Genomic DNA, 24,964 nt, shown 5'->3' with positions numbered 1-24,964 from the left:
TCCGGCGTCTGGGTAGCGGGCAGCGGCGGCCTAGTGTGGGGACGGCAGCAGGGGAATCCCGGGAGGCACAGCCGGCTTGTGTCATTGGCGGCGCCGGGAGGCCGGCGTCGCCACCTTGCTTCAGGGCAGCAGCAGATTGGCCCAGGTCCGAGGTCTCCGCCCATACTGCTCTGACAGCCAATAGCAGCCGCCCTCTTGTGATATAGGGGATCTGCGTAGGGCTGTTCAGTGTCAGTACAATGAGTCTTTAGAGTCGTTCACAGCTCCCAGCTGACTCCAGAATCCTGACTCTTCTCTCCTGACTTTGGTGCCTTGCTCTCTGTGCTCTGCTACTGGGAAAGTCACCCTCCTGACACCAATGCTGCAAGTCCTGCCTAGCTCCAGTATCTGCTCGTATCCCTGAGCTACCCGGCACAGCATTCCTCTGGCTCTCTCCATCCAGTGTTTCATCTCCATCATCTTTCAGTCTTCAGGATCCATTTCTTCTGCCACCAATATCAGTCTCTTTCCGGATCATTATCTTCTTCTATGTCCTCACAGAACTGCCTGCTCCTTTTCAAGTACCGTGCTGGACTCTATTATTGTTTTCCCCTAACTGCCACTTAAAGAAAGTATTTGAGTGAAGTTGTTTATCATTTATGAAATCTATTATTAAACCTGCACGTTTCAACCCTTCTCCTTCTGGTCCGCCTCCGGCTCCTGTGCACCACACGATTTCATCCAGCCCATCACCCGTGACACATTGTTTGTAGTCATTCATCTTAAAAAGTAAATTGGACATTTTTGCAAGAGTAAAGGGGTTTCCCTTCGTATAACCCTACCTATGAGATCCCTTTGTTCTTTTGCCATAACACTTATAGATCCTTTTGCCAAACAACACACACAAAAATCAAATACACTCAGCCTTTAAGGGGGATACACATGGTGCGATTGCATTCCGATTAGATCCTGATTAGATCGTTGGGATCAAATCGGGATTATGGTCTGCACATGCACGCCTATAAGGACGGCGAACACGTTAGTTCGGATCCACATACAAAGGGGAGTGGCGTGTAATGCACGTACGCTACCATGTTCATACTGATCTTAGCCTGTCCACTTGGACTTCCAGCGTGCGGCCGAGCGAACGGCCGAGCGAACAGGCTCTGCTGGTGTTTAACACGCCACAGCACGAATCCGCACGGAAGTAATGTTCAAACCATTAACCAATTACCCAAAGTGTATGTTGTTTATTGCATTCCATTAACTAATTGCCTTCCCCAATTACACTACAAATTAACCCTTATTACATGTGTATTTCTTGTGTTCTGAATGTGGCACTTTCCTCAGTACCTCTCAGAGTTGACACATGTCGACTTCTTGTAATTGTGTGTACTATTGTCCTAACATGACAGACACACTTGTGTGTTAAGGGTGCAGTTTCAAAAATGGCACCTAATAGCAGCTAAGAATACTGCTGCATTTGTGGGTAAAAATAATAAAATAAATCAGAGATACTGTACGAAGGCAGACAAGTGTAAATGTTACAAGTGCAAATGTGCACTTCCTGTGTGACTGGCTTGTAGTTATTTAATTGGTTAATGAGAGAAACTTGAATGCTGCATGGGTGAGTATTGGGTGCAGGTGGAAGTATGTTAGCTACTGTGTGTGTTGACTGTCTGAGCGAATGTGGGCCCACTAAGGCCTGTGAGGTGTGAGATTAGCTTTTTTCGAATGAGTGAAAATGAGCTGAAATGGTCCAAGCGAGGCCGCCGCCCAGCACTTGTTGTCATCACCGATGAATATGCCCTCGTTGCCGCCCAGTTTTGTTACCACGCCCTTCGACACATACATTTTGCCCAAGCATACACATGATATTTCTGTTCGCTGGGTCACGAGCATGCACAGGTGACAGAACCTGCACATGCGCATAGCGAATAGTACGCATGCGCAGTAGGCTAAGAAACGCACTCTGAACTAGTTTGTATCTGAGCAAGCAAATCAGAATAAGGGCCATAGTACAGATCCGTACTATATAGTTTTGCCTGCACAATCTACTTTTCTATTTGATATAGAGTAAATAGGAGCGTGCATCGGGATCGAAATGGCATCGAATGTGGCTGAAACCCGTTAGATTTCAATTCAATTTTGATTCGATTTTGCCAATCCAGGTTGAGTATCCCTTATCCAATATGCTCGGGACCAGAAACATTTTGGATAACGGATTAGTCTGTATTTCAGAATATTTTTCTATTTCAATGAAGTATCTTGAGGTATTTATGTTGTATAAACACATCAAATCTATGAAATAGACACAAATATATCTTATTTGTACATGACACAAAGTTTGTGTACAAACTTAGGCATGGAATTTGAAATCTAAGCAATCATTTTATTGCACATGTTTAGTGCCAGTTACATACCATGATCTCAGTATTGCCAGTTACATATCATGTCCCCAGTAGTGTCAGTTACATATCATGTCCCCAGTAGTGCCAGTTACATATCATGTCCCAAATAGTGCCAGTTATATATCATGTCCCCAGTAGTGCCAGTTACATATCATGTCCCAAGTAGTGCCAATTACATATCATGTCCCCAGTAGTGCCAGTTACATATCATGTCCCCAGTAATGCTGTTACATATCATGTCCATATTAGTGCCAGTTACATATCATGTCCCCAGTAGTGTCAGTTGCATATCATGTCCACAGTAGTGCAAGTTACATATCATATTCCCAGTAGTGCCAGTTACATATCATGTCCCCAGTAGTGCCAGTTACATTTCATGGTGTCAGTAGTTGCAGTTACATAGCATGGTCTCAGTAGTGCCAGTTACATATCATATACCCAGTAGTGCCAGTTAAATATCATGTCCCCAGTAGTGCCAGTTACATATCATGGTGTCAGTAGTGGCAGTTACATATCATGGTCTCAGTAGTGCCAGTTACATATCATGTCCCCAGTAGTGCCAGTTACATATCATGGTGTCAGTAGTGCCAGTTACATATCATGGTTTTAGTAGTGCCAGTTACATATCATGGTTTTAGTAGTGCCAGTTACATATCATGTCCCCAGTAGTGCCAGTTACATATCATGATCTCAGTAGTGCCAGTTACATATCATGTCCCCATTAGTATCAGTTACATATCATGTCCCCATTAGTACCAGTTACAAATCATGTCCCCAGTAGTGCCTGTTACATATCATGTCCCCAGTAGTGCTGTTATATATCATGTTCCCATTAGTACCGGTTACATATCATGTCCCCAGTAGTGTCAGTTACATATCATGTCCCCAGTAGTGCCAGTTACATATCATGTCCCCAGTAGTGCCAGTTACATATCATTTCCCCAGTAGTGCCAGTTACATATCTTGCACTCAGTAGTACCAGTTACATATCATGTCCCCAGTAGTGCCAGTTACATATCATGTCCCCAGTAGTGCCAGATACATGTCATGTCCCCATTAGTGCCAGTTACATATCATGTCCCAAGTAGTGCCAGATACATATCATGGTCTCAGTAGTGCCAGTTATATATCATGTCCCCAGTAGTGCCAGTTACATATCATATCCCCAGTAGTGCCTGTTACATGTATGTCATGTCCCCAGTAGTGCCTGTTACATGTCATGTCCCCAGTAGTGCCAGATACATATCATGTCCTCAGTAGTGCCAGTTACATATCATGTCCCCAGTAGTGCCAGATACATATCATGGTCTCAGTAGTGCCAGTTACATATCATATCCCCAGTAGTGCCTGTTACATGTCATGTCCCCAGTAGTGCCTTTTACATGTCATGTCCCCAGTAGTGCCAGATACATATCATGTCCTCAGTAGTGCCAGTTACATATCATGTCCCCAGTAGTGCCAGATACATATCATGGTCTCAGTAGTGCCAGTTACATATCATATCCCCAGTAGTGCCTGTTACATGTCATGTCCCCAGTAGTGCCTGTTACATGTCATGTCCCCAGTAGTGCCAGATACATATCATGTCCTCAGTAGTGCCAGTTACATATCATGTTCCCAGTAGTGCCAGTTACATATCATGTCCCCAGTAGTGCCAGTTACATATCATGTCCCCAGTAGTGCCAGTTACATATCATGTCCCCAGTAGTGCCTGTTACATATCATATCCCCAGTAGTGCCTGTTACATATCATGTCCCCAGTAGTGCCAGATACATATCATGGTCTCAGTAGTGCCAGTTACATATAATATCCCCATTAGCTTTAAGCCAAAAAAAAAAGGACATTTGAGAAGCTATCATTTTTGGAATTATTTGGAAAATGGATATCTGGATAATGGATATTTAAACTGTATAAGCAAAATCAAATAGAAAAATAGACTAAATCGAACCGTGTGTACACCCTATTACAGTGTTATAATTTATGTTCAGGCTAATGCATGGACGCTGATACATATAGAGGAATAGATAGATCTGAAATCAATATAAAGGCCACTTCTAATTAAAAGAACATAAGAGTGTATTATTTAAATGGAAATACAATGGATTTTCAATAAAAGTCTGTTTCTGCTTAGGAAAGCCTTACTATTACAGTATGGCTGTGCTGTCCAGTTAGCAGCCAGTATCAGTGCCTTGCTGACTCAGTCTTATCTGAAAAATGATTTTAATAAAACGCTTTGGGATTTACAGTAGGAATACAGTATGTGCACACTTGCTGATGTAACCATGTTGGATTCCTATTGTGCTCACAAATGCACTTACTATATGCGGATAAAACAGGATAATGCACAGGAACGTGATACATTACTATGAACCATCTGGAATTGAGCAGCGTATTCCCTGAGTAATAGACTATATAGTAATTCCCTTCATATACCATGGGATAGAACTTATTTCTACATTGCCTGCAGAGAACATATTGTATTGTATATTGGATTAAACAGTACTTTAAGCATCTCAAAGGACAATAATTCCTAAAAAGGAAAATAAATCATATATTCAATATGTCGGCTGGATTATTGCCTTCCCGCTGTGGCTTTCTTATTATGTAACATGGCAAACAAAACGCATTACCAGCAACTGAAATAAGGCGCCACTGCTAGAGACTGCAACGGGGATATGGGGCCTTATTCTAGTTCACTCTTTCTGACAAAATCCTTCTTAGATGGACAAAACCATGTGCACTGCAGGGGGGCAGATGTAAAATGTGCAGAGAGAATTAGATTTGAGTGAGTTATTATTATTTTTTTTTTGTGCAGGGTAAATACCGGCTGCTTTATTTTTACACTGCAATATAGAGGTTACTTTGAAGTAAAACCCCACCCAAATCTAATTCTCTCTGCACAAGTTACATCTGCCCCACCTGCAGTGCACATGGTTTTGTCCATCTAAGAAGGATTTTACATCTGCCCCACCTGCAGTGCACATGGTTTTGTCCATCTAAGAAGGATTTTGTCAGAAAGAGTAAACTAGAATCAGGCCCATGGTCACTGGGTTGACCCTATTTAGATTGACATGCATTGTGTCGACTACTGAAGGTTGACAGACCTTGGGTCTATGAATGAAATATGTTGGGATGGCTAAGGTCAACAGGGTTGAACACAAGCATTAGGTCGACAATGGCAAGGTTGACATGATTTTTTTTCCATTTTATTGAGCCGACATGTGCCAACAGGCGGTATTTCATGCCCTACTATCCACTATGGCATGGAGGGAGAATAGAATTGTGTGCCGAGCGCATCAAGTGGAGCATTACATTTTTATGTTGACTATGTCGACATTCAGGACAAAAAAAACATGAAAAACCCATGTCAAACTATAGACTGTTGACCTTGCTATTGTCGACCTAATGCGTGTGTTGACCTTCCAACCCTGTCAACCTTAACCATGTCGACCTATTTCAGATGCTGACTTGAGGTTTGTCGCCCTTCATTGGTTGACCCAATGCATGTTGAGCTAAATTGGGTCGACTCAAGGACCCGTGCAATGAACAAATATGATATCATGCCCCTTACAAATATGGTGGCATACTACAGTATTATATTTACCTAGAGATGGAGCCTTCCTCAGCCGACCTTCTCCGGAGAGCCAAGGCTCACCAAGGCCTATTGTTCTCAGCTGCAATACAATGCATAGAACAATACAGTAGGGGATTAAGTCCGACAGCTCTGGCTCACTTAATCCTATTAAAGGGCTGGATGAGGATGGCTTTATCTGTACATAACAGACATCAAATAATACATTGAAAAGAGATGAGTGTTGATATACTGACAACAGTTCCTATGGCAAAACACACAATTAGACTAAAAACATAGCAGTGACGTGCGGTGGTGGCTGTGAACGGAGAGGCACTGTTACAGCCACCACCGCACCGCAAACCCCCCCCCCCCCGGCTGCCGCCGACACCCGCTGCCCCCCTCCTCCAGCAGCAGCCAGCACCCATCCCCTGCCGCAAACCTCCGTCCCCGCCTGCTGTAACACCCCCCCCCCCCCACGCACCTGACCGCCGACACCGGCGCACGCTGCAGCCGTCCTCTGCTGCCACCTCCATCCCCGCCCGTTTGACTCCCCCCCCCCCGAAAACAAAATGATACTCACTGGGCAGGGGAGAGGGGAGCAGCAGCCACAGAGGCAGGGAGCCGGCACAGGTCACAGCAGCAGAGAAGGGAGCAAACGCGGCACTTTCAGAAGCTTACTGTACAGGACAGGGGCTGCTGTGATTGGCCAGCAGCTGGATCTGCTGGCCAATCACAGCAGCCCCTGTCAATTAGGCACTTCTAGAAGTGCCGCTTTTAGTGTTATTTTTAATGGGCTTTTTAGCCCACTGCTTAGCCCTGCTCCAAGCCCCGCCCCCCGCTTCGTCCCCTTGCAGTTCTGTTTGGGAGGCACGCTTATCGTTGCCTCCCAAACTACGTTAATTCATTCAAACCAGTAAAATAATATAAAGAAAATACTTATGACACAGAATATGTGTCATAGGTATATTCTTTGTATTATTTTAAAACAAATTGACAGGGGAAGCACTGCCTCCCCTGACTGCACGTCCCTGGTACATAGTGCCCAGCGATATAGGGCAGAGGCGGGAACCCGGTAACTGCACACTTGCTGATGACAGCAGTGATGAGTGATGGCAGGGGGCATGAGGGGAGGTTAAGAGGGGTTTAGCGATGTCCTCATTAGACTGAACATGCAAAATGACAAGGGACATTGTCAACGACACCCATGAGCGTTTTTTGTTTTTGATATAATACATACACACTAGACAATGTGCACAGTAATATTGTTAATTATATTGTTATTGCGCCTATCAGTAACTGTTAATGTCTTCCAACCTGACTTCCTCTGCACGGTGTGTGTATGTACAAGTGCAGAGGAAGCCAGGTTGGAAGAAATAAGCAACATTTCACCAGAGCCGGCCTTAGGCATAGGCAAACTAGGCAATTGCTTAGGGCATTTGTAATGCCCAGGGGCATTAGCAGCTTCTGCTGATTAAAATGATATGCATCATGCCTATATTCTGTGTGTGAGTGAGGCTGTATCTGCATATGAAATAGTGTATTCATGGAAATCACTGTAACATAGCATTCCGTATGCAGGTACAGCCACAGTCGCTCACAGAATATAGGCATGCCACATATTTTAATCATTGGAAGCTCCTTGTGTGTGCTGGTCATAACAATGCAAATAAGATGAATTGATATAATGTGAATAAAGTTGCACTACTGTGTGGCATAATTTGAATTGGGGGGTACTATTGTGTGGCCATGCCCCTTCCCAGCAAGAACACATCCCTGTTTGGGCTGCGCACTAAATGTGTGTTCTGTTTCTATTAAAAATATTGCGGGTAGGAGCACCAAAATGATGACTGCTATGATGAGGGTTGAAGTTGCTGGGAAAGGGGAGCAGGATCAGAGGCGGAACTAGTGGCGGTGCTAGGGGGCACCAGCCAAAATCTTGCCTAGGGCGTCATTTAGGCTAGGGCCGGCTCTGCATTTCACAGTTCTGTGCCGTATTTCCATGACTCCATATTCAGTAGTAATCTGCTACTTTTTGCAGTGTAACTCAGCCCTACTTGTCTGCAGTCCTATCATCCCAGCCACACTACACGGCAGAATGAATTGATCGTCCCAGCTGTTTTCTTAGACCATAAATTCCACAAATGCAAATGTACAGATACGGGGCAGAACGGCATTTAGCAGAATGGTGCCTGGCGATTCCATACCGGGAACTTTGCAGCTCTGCAAAACGGAAGATTAGTGCTAAATTTGGAAGCAATTTTATTCCTCATTACTGCATCGTTATATACTTACCTGCATAGCAGCCTTCAGTGTCAGCTCTGGTTCATTAAATAGCAAGAACAGAAAATATTTAAGCTTGAACCAGCCAAGAAAAAGTAGTCTAAAATCTCAGAACCAGCTCAGAATATTAGCAGCAGAATCTGTGATAGATATAAACAAATCTGATGCCCTTTTTACATTGATCAGATATTGCTGGGAGAACCCAGCTCCTGGCCTGCTGTAAAAGAGTCAACCCAGGTTGTGAGTCATTGTTCTTCGACCCTGGTTGACCATGGCTGAACCTGGGACCTGTCTGTATATAATGAGGTCTTAAAGATACCTGGGTTATTTGACTCAAGTTACCTTTCCAAGCTGCTGATTAGTTGTGATTCCCGAGCCCTATCTCATGGTAATGACATGACAGACACAGGTTCAACATCAGAATCAGATTCCGCTTTATTGGCCAGGTATACTTCTATATATGTGGGCAAAACCAAAAGGCCTTTGAAAGTGCGAGTACTGGAACACATTGGCTCAGTACGCAACGCAAAGAAAGATACAGACAACTTCAAAAAACTGACCCCTATAGCCAGACATTTTATGCGCCACCATGAGAGTGATCCCAGTGGCCTACGAGTGTTTGGCATGCGGCACATACAGCTCGGCATCAGAGGGGGAGACCTTGATGCTGAACTCCTGAAAAATGAAACTAAACTCATCTTCCTGATGGACTGTCTCCAACCAAAAGGACTCAATGAATTTAACAGTTACCTACCTTTTCTTTAGTTCTTCCATCCAACTATTCTCATAACAAACCCAAAATCTTCAGACAAAATCTCCAGACAAGGATACATAATAACAGATCCAAATGGGTCAACCATTTATAAACTCACAACACTATTGGTTACAGTAACACCCAAATCACAGTATTCACCCCAATTTCACCAGTATCTATCTCCTCACTTTGAATACTCATAAGAATCATTTTTCACTAACAACACCAGCAGCAATTACATCTCACATTACCCACCAGTGGGATAAATGTAACAACACCAACGCACATAATAATAATAAAAAAACAAAAAAGAAAAAATATATAACTATTAATACACAACCATCACACTTTTCCACGTTGCATGTGTCACCGAGTTTTTAGTTCCAGCATGAATTTCACCCTTTTTACACCTTTCATCACAAGTTCCCAACCAACATCATCGGTCATATTTAGGAACCGATACACAAATATCACTATGTAAATGCTAATATATTAAATTATTCTCTGCACAGCTTACTAGTCTTTATGAAGTACAAATCATTCTACCCTCCTTTATTCTATAATTATCACCATTATATCCACCGCCCCATGGGCCATGTATAAACAGTAGGGTACCATACATCCAGCATCGCATACTAGACAATGATGTCAGGTACCAGCATCCAGCCAGATAATAACTAACCCTATGCATACAGAGTACAGGGCAGACCCTGCATCAGGCTTAAAAGCAGAAAAATAGTATAAATACGTAACCACCTTGAATCTTAACAGCACATAGGATGAACCCAGGTGGTACACGCCACACGGGGCACAAAGAACAGTACAAAAATTAGTCAAAAGCAAATACGTGAATTGCATTACAAGTATAAAAACCAGGAATGTTATTAGACATACAGAGTCCAGGGCGCAGTCTAGAACATGCAGATGTACGGGCGGCAACTCCATCACTGCCGTGATAGGCTCCAACCGCCCATGTGACTCAGTGCGCGTCAGGACCAAGCGATAACGTGGTCCGCGTCCTGACGTCACAGCAGACGCCGCCAGTATCCGCCAGAAGATGGGCGGAAGCGCTCAGTAAGCGAGGCTGGATAATCAGCCAGATGATTGGCTGAACACTCCAGCTGACCACCAACGGAGCCAGCGATAGGCTGGATATATGAATATAGCCCAGGACATGGGTGTCAATCGCTTGGCTTGTTTGAGAAAGCTTTGATGCGAAACACGTGTCACAACCCCGTGTTTGGCAGATTATAGGATATACTGATGTTAGCTAATGTGATTTAATGTGATTTACTGTGTTTGGTCCACCACACGTGCCAGATAGGGTCACTGCACCCATAGCGATCTCACTTCCCAACACACAGGTGTGGGAAGAATTCTGTCCAGCATTGAATAGGTTCCTTTGCAAATAAACTGTGGTCACTCCACATGGTATTCATGGAAGGTTCATCAACCTTATATAACGTTTATGCTAGTAATTAGCAATATACCACCTTCATCCAGCAGAGGTCCCCATAAGCCAGACCAACTAAGGGCTTAACCAGTCCATTTAAACAGCAGACAAATCCACATATAACATAGTAGCAATTCTTGCAGAGTGTGTGATTACCATATGTATATGATACTGTAGGACTGTATCCATTTAATATAACACTGTTTACCAGCAGAGAAGCTGGTGTAACAAGGAAATTTGTACATTGGGCTGGACAGTAGACGCTCCATACGGAATCCTGCACAAATCTTTATTTATATTGTGTATCAAAAATGAGTGTAAACCCTGTGTAATGCAAACCCCCAGGAATCCTGCACAAATCTTTATTTATATTGTGTATCAAAAATAGGTCAGTGTACACTTCGCAGAACGGAGCTTCATCAGGACCAGGTCCTGATGAAGCTCCGTTCTGCGAAGTGTACACTGACCTAGAAAATCAGTGTGTTTGACTCCCTTTTCCCCTCCCCACTTACATTGTTATATTTACCTGTGTCTTGGCTGCCGATACCGGGGCGAGCGTACGCCAGTTTCCACTGGGATCGCACGCCCGCCTGAAGCTGCGGTGTAAAGACGTCTGCACCGCCGCTTTCCTTATCACACAGCTAGCGTGAGACAGACGGCGCTGCTATCCACACGCCGCTGCCCGCGTAGCTCTGTGTTACATCTCAGGAGCAGACGGGAGACAGACAGCGGTGTTATTCACACGCTGCCTGCCTGCACAGTTCCGTTCTGCTCAGCCGCTGCCTCCATACAGACCTCCCGGCTGCAGTGAGAGATTGGCACAGGAGTGGCAGTTCTGGCCAACTCTCACTTACCGGGTAGGCGCCCAGCCCCCACACACATTATTAAATTGAGTGGTCACAGCGATATTCATATTGGTGTTACCAAACATTATACCACTCACGTAATTTGATTGTGCTGTCCTCCCCTCAGCAGGATCAGGGAGTGATACCAATATCACATCCCGATTCACCAGATTCTGGTGGGATTCGAGGAGCACCACTTTACTTTTGGGCTGAGCAATAAACCATTATATATGGGACAGCAGCGGACAAGCCAGTAAGGACACCAATAGTGGCTGACAGACTTTGGAAACAGAAGTGTCGAGCACTCTTTTATTCAATTGTCCATTTGTCTGCCAGCAGTGCCACAGCAGCACCCAAATACATCTATAAGGGGTCAGTAGGGGAATTGGGCCACACTGTATAAGGATAAAACATTTATCCTTTTTTATCACACTGTCCGTGTTTTATGTCTGTTACTTGTTGTCAATATTTCGCACCGTTGTTTGTTTTTTATATAAATGAAATAAAGGCTATATTTTAAATAAATTTGTATCTTGAGGTGCACCACATAGAGACATTTCCTTTCCTTTTCTCGATTTAGCAAATGCAGATATACAAAGAGATATAATAATCCAGAGAAGGACGAACAAAGACATAATGTAATAGTCTGTCCAAGGACAGGAACATTGGTATTGATATAAACCATATTGATTATTGCGAGCTGACTGTAAGTAATAGACGTTACAGCAAAACAAGATATCAGACCAAGGGGGAGATTCTCTAAAGCAGAAATGTGGTAAAAACCCAGTTACCCGTCACGGATCCCTCCCAGCATGCCCTGCGGAAGGCTCCGTGCTCTGCAAATGCGCAGATGGACTCCAGGGTCTCAGACCCGGAAGTCCAGCACCAGCGCCGCATCGCAAGGGACAGCTATTATAGCAAGAGCTGTCCCTTGCGTTAATGATCGCATATGTTAGAGTGGCCGGCGAAGGGGGGCGAAACAGGGCTGCGGGTGTTAGAACATCGCGCCCTGACACCTTTTCATTTATTCCTGCAGCTGTCTGATGTTGGGAGGACTCTGCATACACTGGTGCTGCAATGTCCATGTGATGTGATGTGATGCTCTGGCCATTCGGGATGGGGAGGACTCTGTATACACTGGTGCTGCAATGTCCATGTGATGTGATTCTCTGGCCATTCGGGATGGGGAGGACTCTGTATACACTGGTGCTGCAATGTCCATGTGATGTGATGCTCTGGCCATTCGGGATGGGGAGGACTCTCCATTTGTGCTCTCTCACAGTCTTGCCGCTTTCACCTACGCAACATCTCACGCATCAGACCATTCCTCTCCACTGACGCGACCAAAATTCTCATTCACTCTCTTGTCATCTCCCGCCTTGACTACTGCAACATCCTTCTCTCTGGGCTACCTCTCAGCCGCCTCGCACCTCTCCAAACCATTCTTAACGCTGCCGCTAGGCTCATCTTCCTCTCCCGCCGCTCTACCTCCGCCTCCCCCCTCTGTCTATCTCTTCACTGGCTCCCCATTCCTTTCCGGGTTCTCTTTAAACTCCTCACCACCACCTACAAGGCTCTCTCCTCCTCCACCGCTCCCTACCTCTCTTCACTGATCTCTATTCACACTCCCTCCCGTCCTCTTCACTCCATCGCTGACCGCCGACTGACCTCTCACCTAATCACCTCCTCCCACTCCCGTGTCCAAGACTTCTCTCGCGCTGCCCCCTGCACTGGAACAACCTCCCGCCACCCATCAGGCTTTCTGATTCCCTTACCTCCTTCAAACGCTCCCTCAAAACCCACTTTTTTCGACTAGCCTATCCCTCTTTCTAACCTCTTTTGATCCTCCTATCCTGCCTCCGTTCCCCTCCGTTCCTACTTATCCTGTTGTTTTTCGTTCGTCCACCCACCTATTTTTAGTATGTTAACTCTTATGAGTAGGGTCCTCCTGCCTCACGTACTCACCCTACCTCATTACCTCACCAGCGCTCCTGTCCTGTTCTTCCCTTCCTCTACTTCATCTTCAGTCTCCTCGACAATTTTGACACCTACTTCTGAACTGATGCTGATTTTATTTCTACCAGCTATACCCCTATTTATACTGTATCTTTCAACACACCCTGTATGTTACCTTGTCATTTGTTTTTTGTTTGCTATGTACGGCGCTGCGGACACTTTGCGGCGCCTTATAAATAAACGTACTACTACTATGTATACACTGTGCTGCAATGTCCATGTGATGTGATGCTCTGGCCATTCGGGATGGGGAGGACTCTGTATACACTGGTGCTGCAATGTCAATGTGATGTGATGCTCTGGCCATTCGGGATGGGGAGGACTCTGTATACACTGGTGCTGCAATGTCCATGTGATGTGATGCTCTGGCCATTCGGGATGGGGAGGACTCTGTATACACTGGTGCTGCAATGTCCATGTGATGTGATGTGATGCTCTGGCCATTCGGGATGGGGAGGACTCTGCATGCACTGTGCTGCAATGTCCATGTGATGTGATGCTCTGGCCATTCGGGATGGTGAGGACTCTGCATGCACTGTGCTGCAATGTCCATGTGATGTGATGCTCTGGCCATTCGGGATGGGGAGGACTCTGTATACACTGGTGCTGCAATGTCCATGTGATGTGATGCTCTGGCCATTCGGGATGGGGAGGACTCTGTATACACTGGTGCTGCAATGTCCATGTGATGTAATGCTCTGGCCATTCAGGATGGGGAGGACTCTGCATACACTGTGCTGCAATGTCCATGTGATGTGATGCTCTGGCCATTCGGGATGGGGAGGACTCTGCATACACTGGTGCTGCAATGTCCATGTGATGTGATGTGATGTGATGCTCTGGCCATTCGGGATGGGGAGGACTCTGCATGCACTGTGCTGCAATGTCCATGTGATGTGATGCAATGGCCATTTGGGATGGGGAGGACTCTGCATACACTGTGCTGCAATGTCCATGTGATGTGATGCTCTGGCCATTCGGGATGGGGAGGACTCTGTATACACTGGTGCTGCAATGTCCATGTGATGTGATGCTCTGGCCATTCGGGATGGGGAGGACTCTGTATACACTGGTGCTGCAATGTCCATGTGATGTGATGCTCTGGCCATTCAGGATGGGGAGGACTCTGCATACACTGTGCTGCAATGTCCATGTGATGTGATGCTCTGGCCATTCGGGATGGGGAGGACTCTGTATACACTGGTGCTGCAATGTCCATGTGATGTGATGCTCTGGCCATTTGGGATGGGGAGGACTCTGTATATACTGGTGCTGCAATGTCCATGTGATGTGATGCTCTGGCCATTTGGGATGGGGAGGACTCTGCATACACTGTGCTGCAATGTCCATGTGATGTGATGCTCTGGCCATTCGGGATGGGGAGGACTCTGCATGCACTGTGCTGCAATGTCCATGTGATGTGATGCAATGGCCATTTGGGATGGGGAGGACTCTGCATACACTGTGCTGCAATGTCCATATGATGTGATGCTCTGGCCATTTGGGATGGGGAGGACTCTGCATACACTGGTGCTGCAATATCCATGTGATGTGATGCTCTGGCCATTTGGGATGTGCAGATTTACTGCCCTCATCAGCTTAGTTTAGTGTCCATTCTGAGTAAGTTTCAGCTAACTCGGATGGCTGATGGTTGCCCAATTGTAATCAGTGGCTGCTCCTGCTATTGGGCTGCAGGACTGCAGCCCCTCCAGTTAAAATCACAACAACAGAGACATAGACAGACAGCACCAGAGCTCCGGTGCTTTCCCCTGCAGGGGTGTGCGCTACCTACAGAGCTCTGGTGCTGGCTGTCTGTGTCTCTAACACGCTGGTAACCTCCTCTCACCAGACTCCATGAAGCAGCAGGGAGGACACAGCAACAGCCCAACCCGGTGGGGAGGAGTTCAGCATGTAGTAGATTCCTATTGGAAGCTGCTACTGCTCATCATATACAGAGCTGGAAACTCCTCCCCCTCTTGGGCTGTCAGTACATGGAGCGATGACAGCAATAGCTTCCAACAGGAAGCCATTCTGTTAGAATCACCAGAGCTACAGTGCTTCCATGGGCTGCTGTCTGTGCAGCCCAGAAGCAAATCCTCTGCAGGAAGCATGCCCAGACTTCAGTGAGTCACTCAGTGTGATGCAGCTGAAGGAAGGTATGAGAGAGGTACCAGAGAGGTACATGGAAGTTTTTTTTATTTTTATAATATTCCTGTGTAGATCTTTATTAAGAGTATCATTGTGTGCACTTTAATTAATATTAAAGTTATTAAAAGTGTGTATTTTGCTCTGTACCTGTGTATGTGTGCATATGAGTACATCATTTATCTCTTATATATTTGGCTACATCTGTCACTCAAAGTGTGTGAGTGTGTGTCTAACAGGAGGGACACATTGTTCTGTTTCTGGACTTCTCCCTTATTAATGATTGCCAGCACCTGTGTTGAAGCACCATTCTAATCAATTAATAACATGTGTGAAACAGGTGATGGCAATCATACATTATGAGGGAAGTCCAGAAACAGAGCAATGTGTCCCTCCTGGAGAGGGTCATGTTGGGAGGTATGTGACTGACTCACATGACAGAGAACCAGCCCAGTGAGCCCACAGTGCCAGACATCCTCTGCCGCCCCATGTTGCCCAGCAAAGACACTGCACCAGGTGAGCGCCCCCCCGCCGCCCCACCAACGATTCGGGGCGCCCTCCTCCCGTAGTTCGCGGCAACCCCCCCCGCGATTCACAGCACCCCCCTGTGACCACCCCCTCCCGTGATTCGCGGCACCACCCCACCCTGTGACCCCCCCGCGATTCCCCGCAAACCCCCCTCCCACAATTCGCGGCAACCCCCGCGACCCACCCCTCCTGCGATTCGCGGCAACCCCCCTGCCCGCGCGCCCCCCCTCCTGCAATTCGCTGCAACCCCCCGCGCCCCCCTCCTGCGATTTGCGGCACCCAACCCCCAACCCCCGTGACCCCCCCTCCCGCAATTCACGGCACCCCCGCGACCCCCCCTCCCGCTATTCGCAACCCCCCTTTGGGCGATTCACGCCCCACTCCTGCGCTTTGCGGACCCCCGCCCCCTCCCGAGATTCACCGTCACCTGGGCCCCCCCTCCAATTCTGCCATCTCCCTCGATTCACGGCACCCCCCGCGCCCCTCCCACAATTCACGGTACCCCTGCTCCCCTCTTTAGTCCCCCGTATGTCCACACACCCCTATCAATACCCAGCTTCCTGCTCTCCTGAACCATAACTTCCACCACTGGGGAGTCGCTGACGCTGTGTTGCCCACATACCCCTATCATGCCTCATAGCCCAGCCTCCTGCTCTCATGCACCTTAACTCCCACCCAGTAGGAGGAGACACTGACTCAGGGCCACCGTCCTGTACTCCTGTACTGCCACGCTGGACCCTCACCCACTGGCAGAAGCTGCACTGTGTCTCCCACCCTCCTCTTTAGTCCCCTTTATTCCCACACACCCCTATCACTACCTAGCCTCCTGTTTTCCTGTGTTGTGACCTCCGCCAGTGGGGAGCCGCTGACTCAAAAACACCCTACTATACTATTGCACACACACACCTAAACAACATGCACACACAGCCCCCCCCCACACCCACAAATGTCACTGTACCATCCACACTATCAATGTACATCTTACTCTGTAACTGCTTTTTATTAAACAAAACAATACACCCCCCTTCCAAATCATATGCTCTCTATTTAACACATTTCACCTATAACTCAAGTTGCAATACAGGCATCTTTCATACAATTCTAACCATATTTTTCACAATACAAACGTTCACAAATTAAGGGGGAGCAGCCCCTTACGACGGTGTGAAGAGCGCCCGTAGGGCGCGATGAATCACCTAGTTTACAGTAAATGCATACAAACACTAGTACAGAGCAAATTAATCTAATAACCTGCACATAATTAATGACTGTTTGCAACGAGCAGTAACCAGGAACTTGCAGCCCCCCTTAAATCTAAAGGCAGGAGCCGCCACTGATTGTAATCCAAAGCTGCATCTTTGGCCACAGCGGATTAGAGGAGCCTGCATTTGGTGTCATTTTTCTTCAGACTTCTTTTGCGGAATTAACACAATTTCGTTACTCATTACTAAGCAACCATCTCTGAATTATGCCCAGACTGCCATGATGAACAGGCTGTTCTAACACCCACTGTCCCTCTCTGCCGGTTACCGCATCCATACTAATCGCATCTGCACTAACATATGCGATCAGTAACACAAAGCACAGCTGTTGCGATAAGAACTGTCCTTTGCCATGCGGCTCCCTCTGTGCATGTAGACACCATCCCGCTATAGTGAAATCTCCAGCCAGGGACTTACTCAGCAGCTGCGATGAATACAGACATATCCAGCCGAGAGCTGTCAAAACACACCCTCCCCTAAAACGCTCGGGCCGAATGTCGTCACAGTCGACATGGACACAGGGTAAAGTGTACCGCGTTAAAGTGCTTGCCATGCTTCGGGCTGGTTGTCTCGCTACGCTCAGCACACTATTTTATTCTCCCATCATGCCCTAGTAGATGTTAGGGCATGAAATACCACCTGTCGGCACATGTTGGCTCACAAAAACAGTGAAAAACGCCATATCGACCTTTTGACTGTCGACCTAGACACATGTCGACCTAAATGCATGTCGACCTAATGACTGTCTAACAATTTTCTGGTGACCCAATGACCGTATCCCGCTATATATATATATAAACAATTCCAGACATTCAATTAGACGTTATACTTTTCATGAAAATTGTGTGCAATTATGCGAAACAACAAAAAAAGAGGTTTTTATGCCCTTGTTCACATTCCAGTTGGGTCATGTTCCCATCTCTGAGATAGGCATCTGCAAGCCACAATCAACCAAGCTGACTTTGCTTTTTAATAGGAGATTTTCCCTATTAATTACAGAAAAATCCATTCAGGCAGTCTTGCTTTAATTGCTACAAATTGTCAGGCCGAGGTCTGGCATAGCTACAAAAAGATTACTGTGCATTAATGCAGCTCACTGTCTTTTTTATTCTTGGCCAGACTGTAAATTTGCTGCTCCGCATTACTAATAGTGAGTGCGTGGACCCGACGCTATCTATCCCCTTAGGCACAATACTAAATTAAAATGGATGTTGAAGTTACATTTTCCAGCTTATACAGACAATGGGTTGCAGTTTAATGGTAGAACTCAATATAGAAACGCAGGAACATTGAATAAGGACAGATAAGGACAGCGCGTGTCGTTAGCGTTATCCGCTGTCTCGGCAAGCAAATGACATCAGGAAATCACTAGTCTGCCCTTATTGTAAGTATATAATAACCTCCAACCTTATTTCATCCTTAGTGGGGTATTCAATCCGGATTATGTCTGTCGGAACATCACAACAGTCGGAATCCCGATCGTTTTCATCTGATCCGACAGTAACTCGACAGACGGAATTCATGATATATATTTATACATATATATATATTTTCATAATCAAGAAGTTAATACTGGGTACACACTAGAGCGATAAAGTGGCTGGCTCTCTGTCAATCCACCCAATATACACTTACCAATTGGTCGCTCGATGTGTCAGTCAGATATGTCAGATATCACAGCTGGGTGGGCATTTGAATTTTCCCACTCAGCTGTGACATCATTATATTTAGTTCCTGTTGCCGGCATATAAGATGGTTGTAGACTTCACTGTACAACTGTGGGGGACACACACCCCTAGCACCCCCAAGGGTGAGGCCGCAGCACAGAGCATTTAAGCAGACAGCATAACTCCAGAATGGCTGAATCAATTTACACAAAACTTTACTACACATATGACTTACACTATGTGAACAAACACTGTGGGGGTAACACAGCCCTAGCACATTTAGGGCTGAGGCAGCAGCACAGAGTTTTTCAGCATACAGCATAACTCTGATATGTCAGTGAGGACAGGGCTGCATGTGACAGGACATTGACATGATGTGAGGAGGGGAATGGAGATAGCACAAACCCACACACTGAGAATAGCAGGGTTCCCCAGCAGCACAGAGTATATCAGGAGATGCATAATGTGCTGCACTTTAACATAAATTAACAAAACAACTAATGTTATTTATTTATACTGTGTTTTTAATATTTAAATAGATTTTTGTTAAAAAAAAATCGTAAACTCCCACACAAGGCCGGTTACTCCAGCTAGCCTGTAAATAAAATAAATATTGTGTTTTAATAAAATGGTTATTATTCAAAGACATTGCTATCATATATGTTTATTGTGCAAAAAATATACACAGGTATAAAAATATATAAAATAAATATGTGCTATTACGTCTTAGTGCACAGGCTGGTTTGTAGCCATACTCATTGTACTTTCGTTAGGGAATACACTGCTTTTTATCTTTAATGGTGTCTAAACATGAGTAGAGTTTAAAATTCTGCCAAGCATCAAGCGATTTGATCTACCGTATGCCAAATCTGGTCAAGCAAGTGACACTTTGCTGAACAGACAGTTCCTATGAGGCACAATTAATGTTTATCGGTCCACTGCAGAAAATATATAAATTATTTTCATGTCCAACCTTGCCCCTCCAATTGTTTTGAAACTACACATCCCAGCATGCCTTGCAATAGTTTTAGCATAACCTAATAGCAAAAAAGTGGCAAGGCATGATGGGACGTGTAGTTTCACAACCAGTGGCGTAACTCCCTGAGGCAATGGAGACATTGGCCGCCGGGCGTTAGCCACTAGGGGGGGCACAGAGGAGCCGACACCAGGAGCCCATAGACTGACTTCTGCAGTGAGCGGTAACCACCCGCTGCTGCAGTTGTCAAAGCAGAGAAGGAGCCAGCACAGCCCACAACTATTAGAAGTCAGGACAAGTATTCTCCAAAGTCCACTTACAAAGCTGAAGCAGCAGCAGCCGGGTCATGGTGACACACTACACTGCAGGAGATGAAACTGAAAGTGAACTCGTACAGCTCCTAGCAGCCCTTGCTGCCAGAGGCTCAGTTTACTTTTAGTTTCTGCAGCAGCCAGATCAGGAAGGAGCTGGAGCTGGTAATCTCAGCTCAGCCCCTTCCCCAGCCTCCCAAAAGTTTCATGAAACAGCCAGTAGCAGGCTCCAAAGAAGAAGTCCGAAAAGGGGGCGGGGCTAAACGGCAGGCCCTTCGGCAGCATGGTGAGTGTAACTGTATCTATGTATATATCTATCTGTGTGTGTGTGTGTGTGTGTGTGTGTGTGTGTGTGTGTGTGTGTGTGTGTGTGTAACTATTATACTGTATAAATGTGTGCATGGGTGTGACTATATGTATGCATACATGTGTTTGACTATGTATATATGTGAGTTAATGTATGCATAGGTGTATGTATGTATGTATGTATGTATGTATGTATGTATGTATGCATGCATGAGTGTGACTGTCATGCTATCCGTGGTGTCTGGGGGTCACAGGTGCTGTCTGTAGGATCTGGGAGCCATCAATACTAACTGTAGTGTATGGGGGGGTAACCCAGGGCCGGTGCTAGGGTGTCCGGCGCCCTCCTGCAAACCATACATTCTGCGCCCTTTCACATTGCCATTGCAACAAGCTGCAGCCTGATTGTGGGAGTGTAAGCAACATGCGATCCTATGGAGGATCTCGGGTGCATGTACATGTAGGCATACACCATCTCAGTGCTGTGTCCGCAAAATGTTGCAGGCACTAAAGGTGCCCATACATGCTAGATCGCATCGCACGGCATGCATGCATGTGTGCGATGCGATGTGATCCGAAAGCAGTACAAAAACTATGTGCAGCACATAATTTTTGTACTGTGCGATGCCCCCAGTAGCGCACATCGCATCACACGCTGCTATTGCAGCACGTATGGCCACCTTTAGGCACATAACCCAGCCCATTATTTAAAAAGTGTCTAAATAAAAAAAAATCTACAATTATTAAAAAATTTGTTATAAACATGTATAATAAAAGACTCACTGTTCTTTTGCTGTTTAACTCTGCAGTCCCTCCTCTTCTATCTGCGTAGGCAGGACGCTGAGGACGCCATTACACCCCTCTCGTGACTGAGGGGAGAGAAGGAGGAGATGGAAGAAGAGGGGAGGAGATAGAGGGGACGGAGTGTTGAGGACTGGCAGCGGCACTGGCACAGCACACTGAGAAGAGGGAAGGAAGGGGTGGCGGCGCTGCTGCCTGTTCGTCATTTGATTGACAGCTGACAGGCACAGGGAGCAATGGGTAGGGGGCGGATCCGGACATGACATGTCATCCAGGCATTCACAGACAGCGCTACATGCCTCAGCGCAAGTGTCTGAGAAGAAGAGGGGGCAGGTTGCAGGAGGAGGACAGTGTGTGCGCGGTGCAGGGAGCTGCTCAGCCTCTCCATACTGCCGCCCGCTGTCAGACAGGCACTGCGGGCGGCATGCAGGCTGTGTGCACTCGCGGTGCAGGGAGCAGCTCTTTATAATGCCATCCACCCGCTGTTAGACAGGCGCTGCGGGCAGCGTGCAGGAGGCACTGACAGTGAGGGCTGAGGCAGCTTTAGCAGAGCAGGGAGGGAGACAGCGCCTTTTCAGCATGGCGCCTCCCTGCTTTGCAGGAGCTGCTGAGTGGGTAGCGCCGGCCCTGGGGTAACCAATGCTATGCTATGTATGTGTAGTTGGGTGTGTGTGTGTGGGGGGGTGCACTAAAATCTTTGTCGCCTCCGGGCGCCTGGTATGAACTTACGCCACTGTTCACAACAGCTGCAGGGCCAAGGTTAGACATGCCTGGATTAAAGTTTGCCTCCACATATGTTACTGCTGCTGCTGCTTTGCCTGCATGTACTGTCAAATTAACAATGGGAAAATGGATGAAAATCTGCTGCTCAATACTTAGACATTCCGGGTTGCCTACCCTCCCAGAAAGGCCGGGAGGCTCCCGGAAATCGTGATTATTATCAGGTACAAATAGCCAGTTTTTTGTTGGTTTTGAGAAGTTGAATTTTTCCTTACTGAATAAGCTGATTTGTAAAATTACACAGTAAATAACCCGAACAGTTAGATCTGCAGCTTATCAGAACCTAAGCTTCCACCAAGTTAAATTTAAATAAAGGGTTAAACTAAATAAAGCTTATAAAAATAAAAAATATGTGATGTTTCCCATAGCAACCAATCAGATTCTGTCTATCATTCCTCTATTGCATTCTAGAAAATAATAGACAGCTTCAGATTGGTTGCTATGAGCAACAAACCAGACTATTTTGATGATCCAGTATTCAATTACGGGTGTTTATTAGTCAAAAAGGCATGGGCAAAAAATGACTAAAAACCTGGTAATAAAAACCACATTCATTTTCACCTGAAAAGAGACACAAACAGGGATTTTCCAATCCACGTGTTTTTTTCTTGTGACTAATTTTTTTCAAGATGAAAATTAGGTAGGGACAGGGCCAGTGGTGGGGTTTTGTGCACTAGAATGCTTCTCTGTGAGAATTACTGTGCAGGGCCAATGTGGAGGTTAAAATGTTCCACCTCACCATCAGAGGTGGTGGAACTCGGTTCCACCCTGTTCCTCCTCACTTTAATCCCTGTGCACATCACTTATCATGTTTCAGGCCAGATGCATTACTGTTCCCAATCATAGTCCATGTGGATGGTATGGTATGAAAAAGTAAACAAATTAAAATAAATCACCAAAAAGTCATGTCGAACTTTGCCTTTGTCAACATTTTTGCCTTGATGCCCATGCATATGTGGACCATATGGTGTCAACCTACAGTATCAGCCATCCAGATACCGAACATTATTATATAAATATGTTACCTTTTATAAAACGAAGGAATAGTTTAAAAGAAAGCCAAAAAACAACTTGTAAAAAACATGTATTTGTAATAAGCAAAAAGGGAAAACATTCGAATACAACATATTTTAAAATATCAACTGTCTTACAAAGCATTTCTTCAAACATCCAGTTCTATTTCATTATTGCTAAAAACTATTAACAAATGTATTGTATTTTTATTGATTTTCTTTAGAACACTATTATACTGTACACACAACCATAATTTAGTGAAAATAAAACAACATGCTTTAGAAATGTAAAACATCTCCATGCTTTTTTGAGTCCAAAAGAAGATGAAGATGAATGGAAATTAAAAACTTTTTGTAATTATTTTACAGCGATTTTTCTTCTGTCATGTTCTTATTTTCATTACTCATCTTTTGCTCTACGGCTGAAGTATTTACTTCTGATTTGATCCAAGGAGGTCCATGTAATTGCTGGAATAAAAAAAAAAAGAAGATATTTATCATAAAAATATTACAGATAAAGACTAATACCATGTTCTCGGATTTTTGGCAGGGCACAGAGCTTCTCAGTTCAACAGACCCCCTTCACACTGCACCTCAGACCTGGGAATTTCCTGTGTCTGCCACTTTCACACTGCTTTCCATGGTCTGCCTTCCAACAAGTGTGTGGAATTTGATTGGGTGTTAGGAAATTTGTAGAAATTGCTGTGATTGGCTGTTTAAAAAACAGCTTTTATTGGCTGGCTGTCACATATCACATGATTACATCCCCCAATGAGCTTGTTTTTTGGCATAATGCTTGAAAAACACGGGTCTGTGCTGTTCACACTGGCGTACACCCGTGTATTACCCAGAAAAAAACCTGCAAAAAACCTGTGTCTAATTCCCGGGGCATAACACCCGGGAATTTCACAAAGACCCTTTCACACTGAGACAGGACACGGGAAATTACTGCTTGCCCTGGCAAATACCCGGGTTTTTGCAGCAGTGAGAACGGGGTATAAGGGGTCTATTTAATTAAAGCCAAAAACTGTTGTTTGTCGTAAAACAGCAGTTTTTGACTTCTTTTAGTTGAATTCATGATTCAACCTATTCAATTTTTTTGATTGCTGGAGCCATGGTTGGTGGAAGACACTTTCCATTCGGATGGGAATCCCCCCGGGCCAGGCTCCTCTCACCCGGAAGCGCTCCCCGGCCGGCAGGCGGCTACAGGCTAAGTTCAGCTCCCTCCAGCACCTCCCTGTGATATCACACACAGGGATCTGCTGACAGAAGCAACAAGATGGGACACCAGGAAAGGCCAAATTTGACAGTTGGATTTGGACGCTCATTGAATAGGGCTTGTCGGATCCATTCCGACAAATGCATGTCGGAATGGATCCGACTAATTGAATAGACGCCTCTGAAATATCAAAATGAAAAATGTATACAAAGGGTGAGATTGCGCTTAAATTGATGACAGATTAAGGTCAAATATAAAGCACTTTAATTATACAATAACACTCTAAAATAGACACAAATAAAATGCAAAAAGGATATAAAATGTAGCACAACGTTGTGCGGATCAATGGGAAGGGGTGTGACAGAGGTTGATAGCTGCAGCCAGTTATTGTGGTATCACCTTAAAGAGTCCACGGTTGGATGTGTAGCCAGGAGATTTGAATTGGTAATTGTCCTCCAGAATAGACCGTAGCAGAAACCAAGTACTACTTCCTCCAAATATATGATGGGGGTAGCGATCCTCCCAGTTGGATTGTAAGGAGAGTAGATGGGTGGTCAGTAGGGTGACCCAGGGTGGGTAGTTAGATAGGCGGCTTGCCTTCAGAAGGTTTGCACCTCACTCTGGTCAGGGTCCTGGTGGTCAATAT

General features: G+C 45.6%; 1 protein-coding gene across 2 annotated transcripts in view; it reads right to left on the bottom strand.

Moving 5' to 3' along the window:
* Positions 1 to 23,153: 23,153 nt before the first annotated feature.
* LUZP2 (leucine zipper protein 2) overlaps positions 23,154 to 24,964 on the bottom strand; it is a 538,553-nt gene continuing 536,742 nt past the window's right edge. For both annotated transcript variants that reach the window (XM_083164175.1, XM_083164176.1), the window contains exon 12: positions 23,154 to 23,567. In XM_083164175.1, coding sequence (XP_083020301.1) covers positions 23,463 to 23,567 — 105 coding nt within the window. In that variant the 3' untranslated portion in view covers positions 23,154 to 23,462. The remainder of the gene's footprint in view (positions 23,568 to 24,964) is intronic.

This window comes from Crinia signifera, chromosome 11, assembly GCF_055691185.1.
Source record: "Crinia signifera chromosome 11, ASM5569118v1, whole genome shotgun sequence".
Lineage (NCBI taxonomy): Eukaryota > Metazoa > Chordata > Amphibia > Anura > Myobatrachidae > Crinia > Crinia signifera.
The sequence above is the reverse complement of the archived record's forward strand: the minus strand, read 5'-3'. Positions and strand labels throughout refer to the sequence as shown.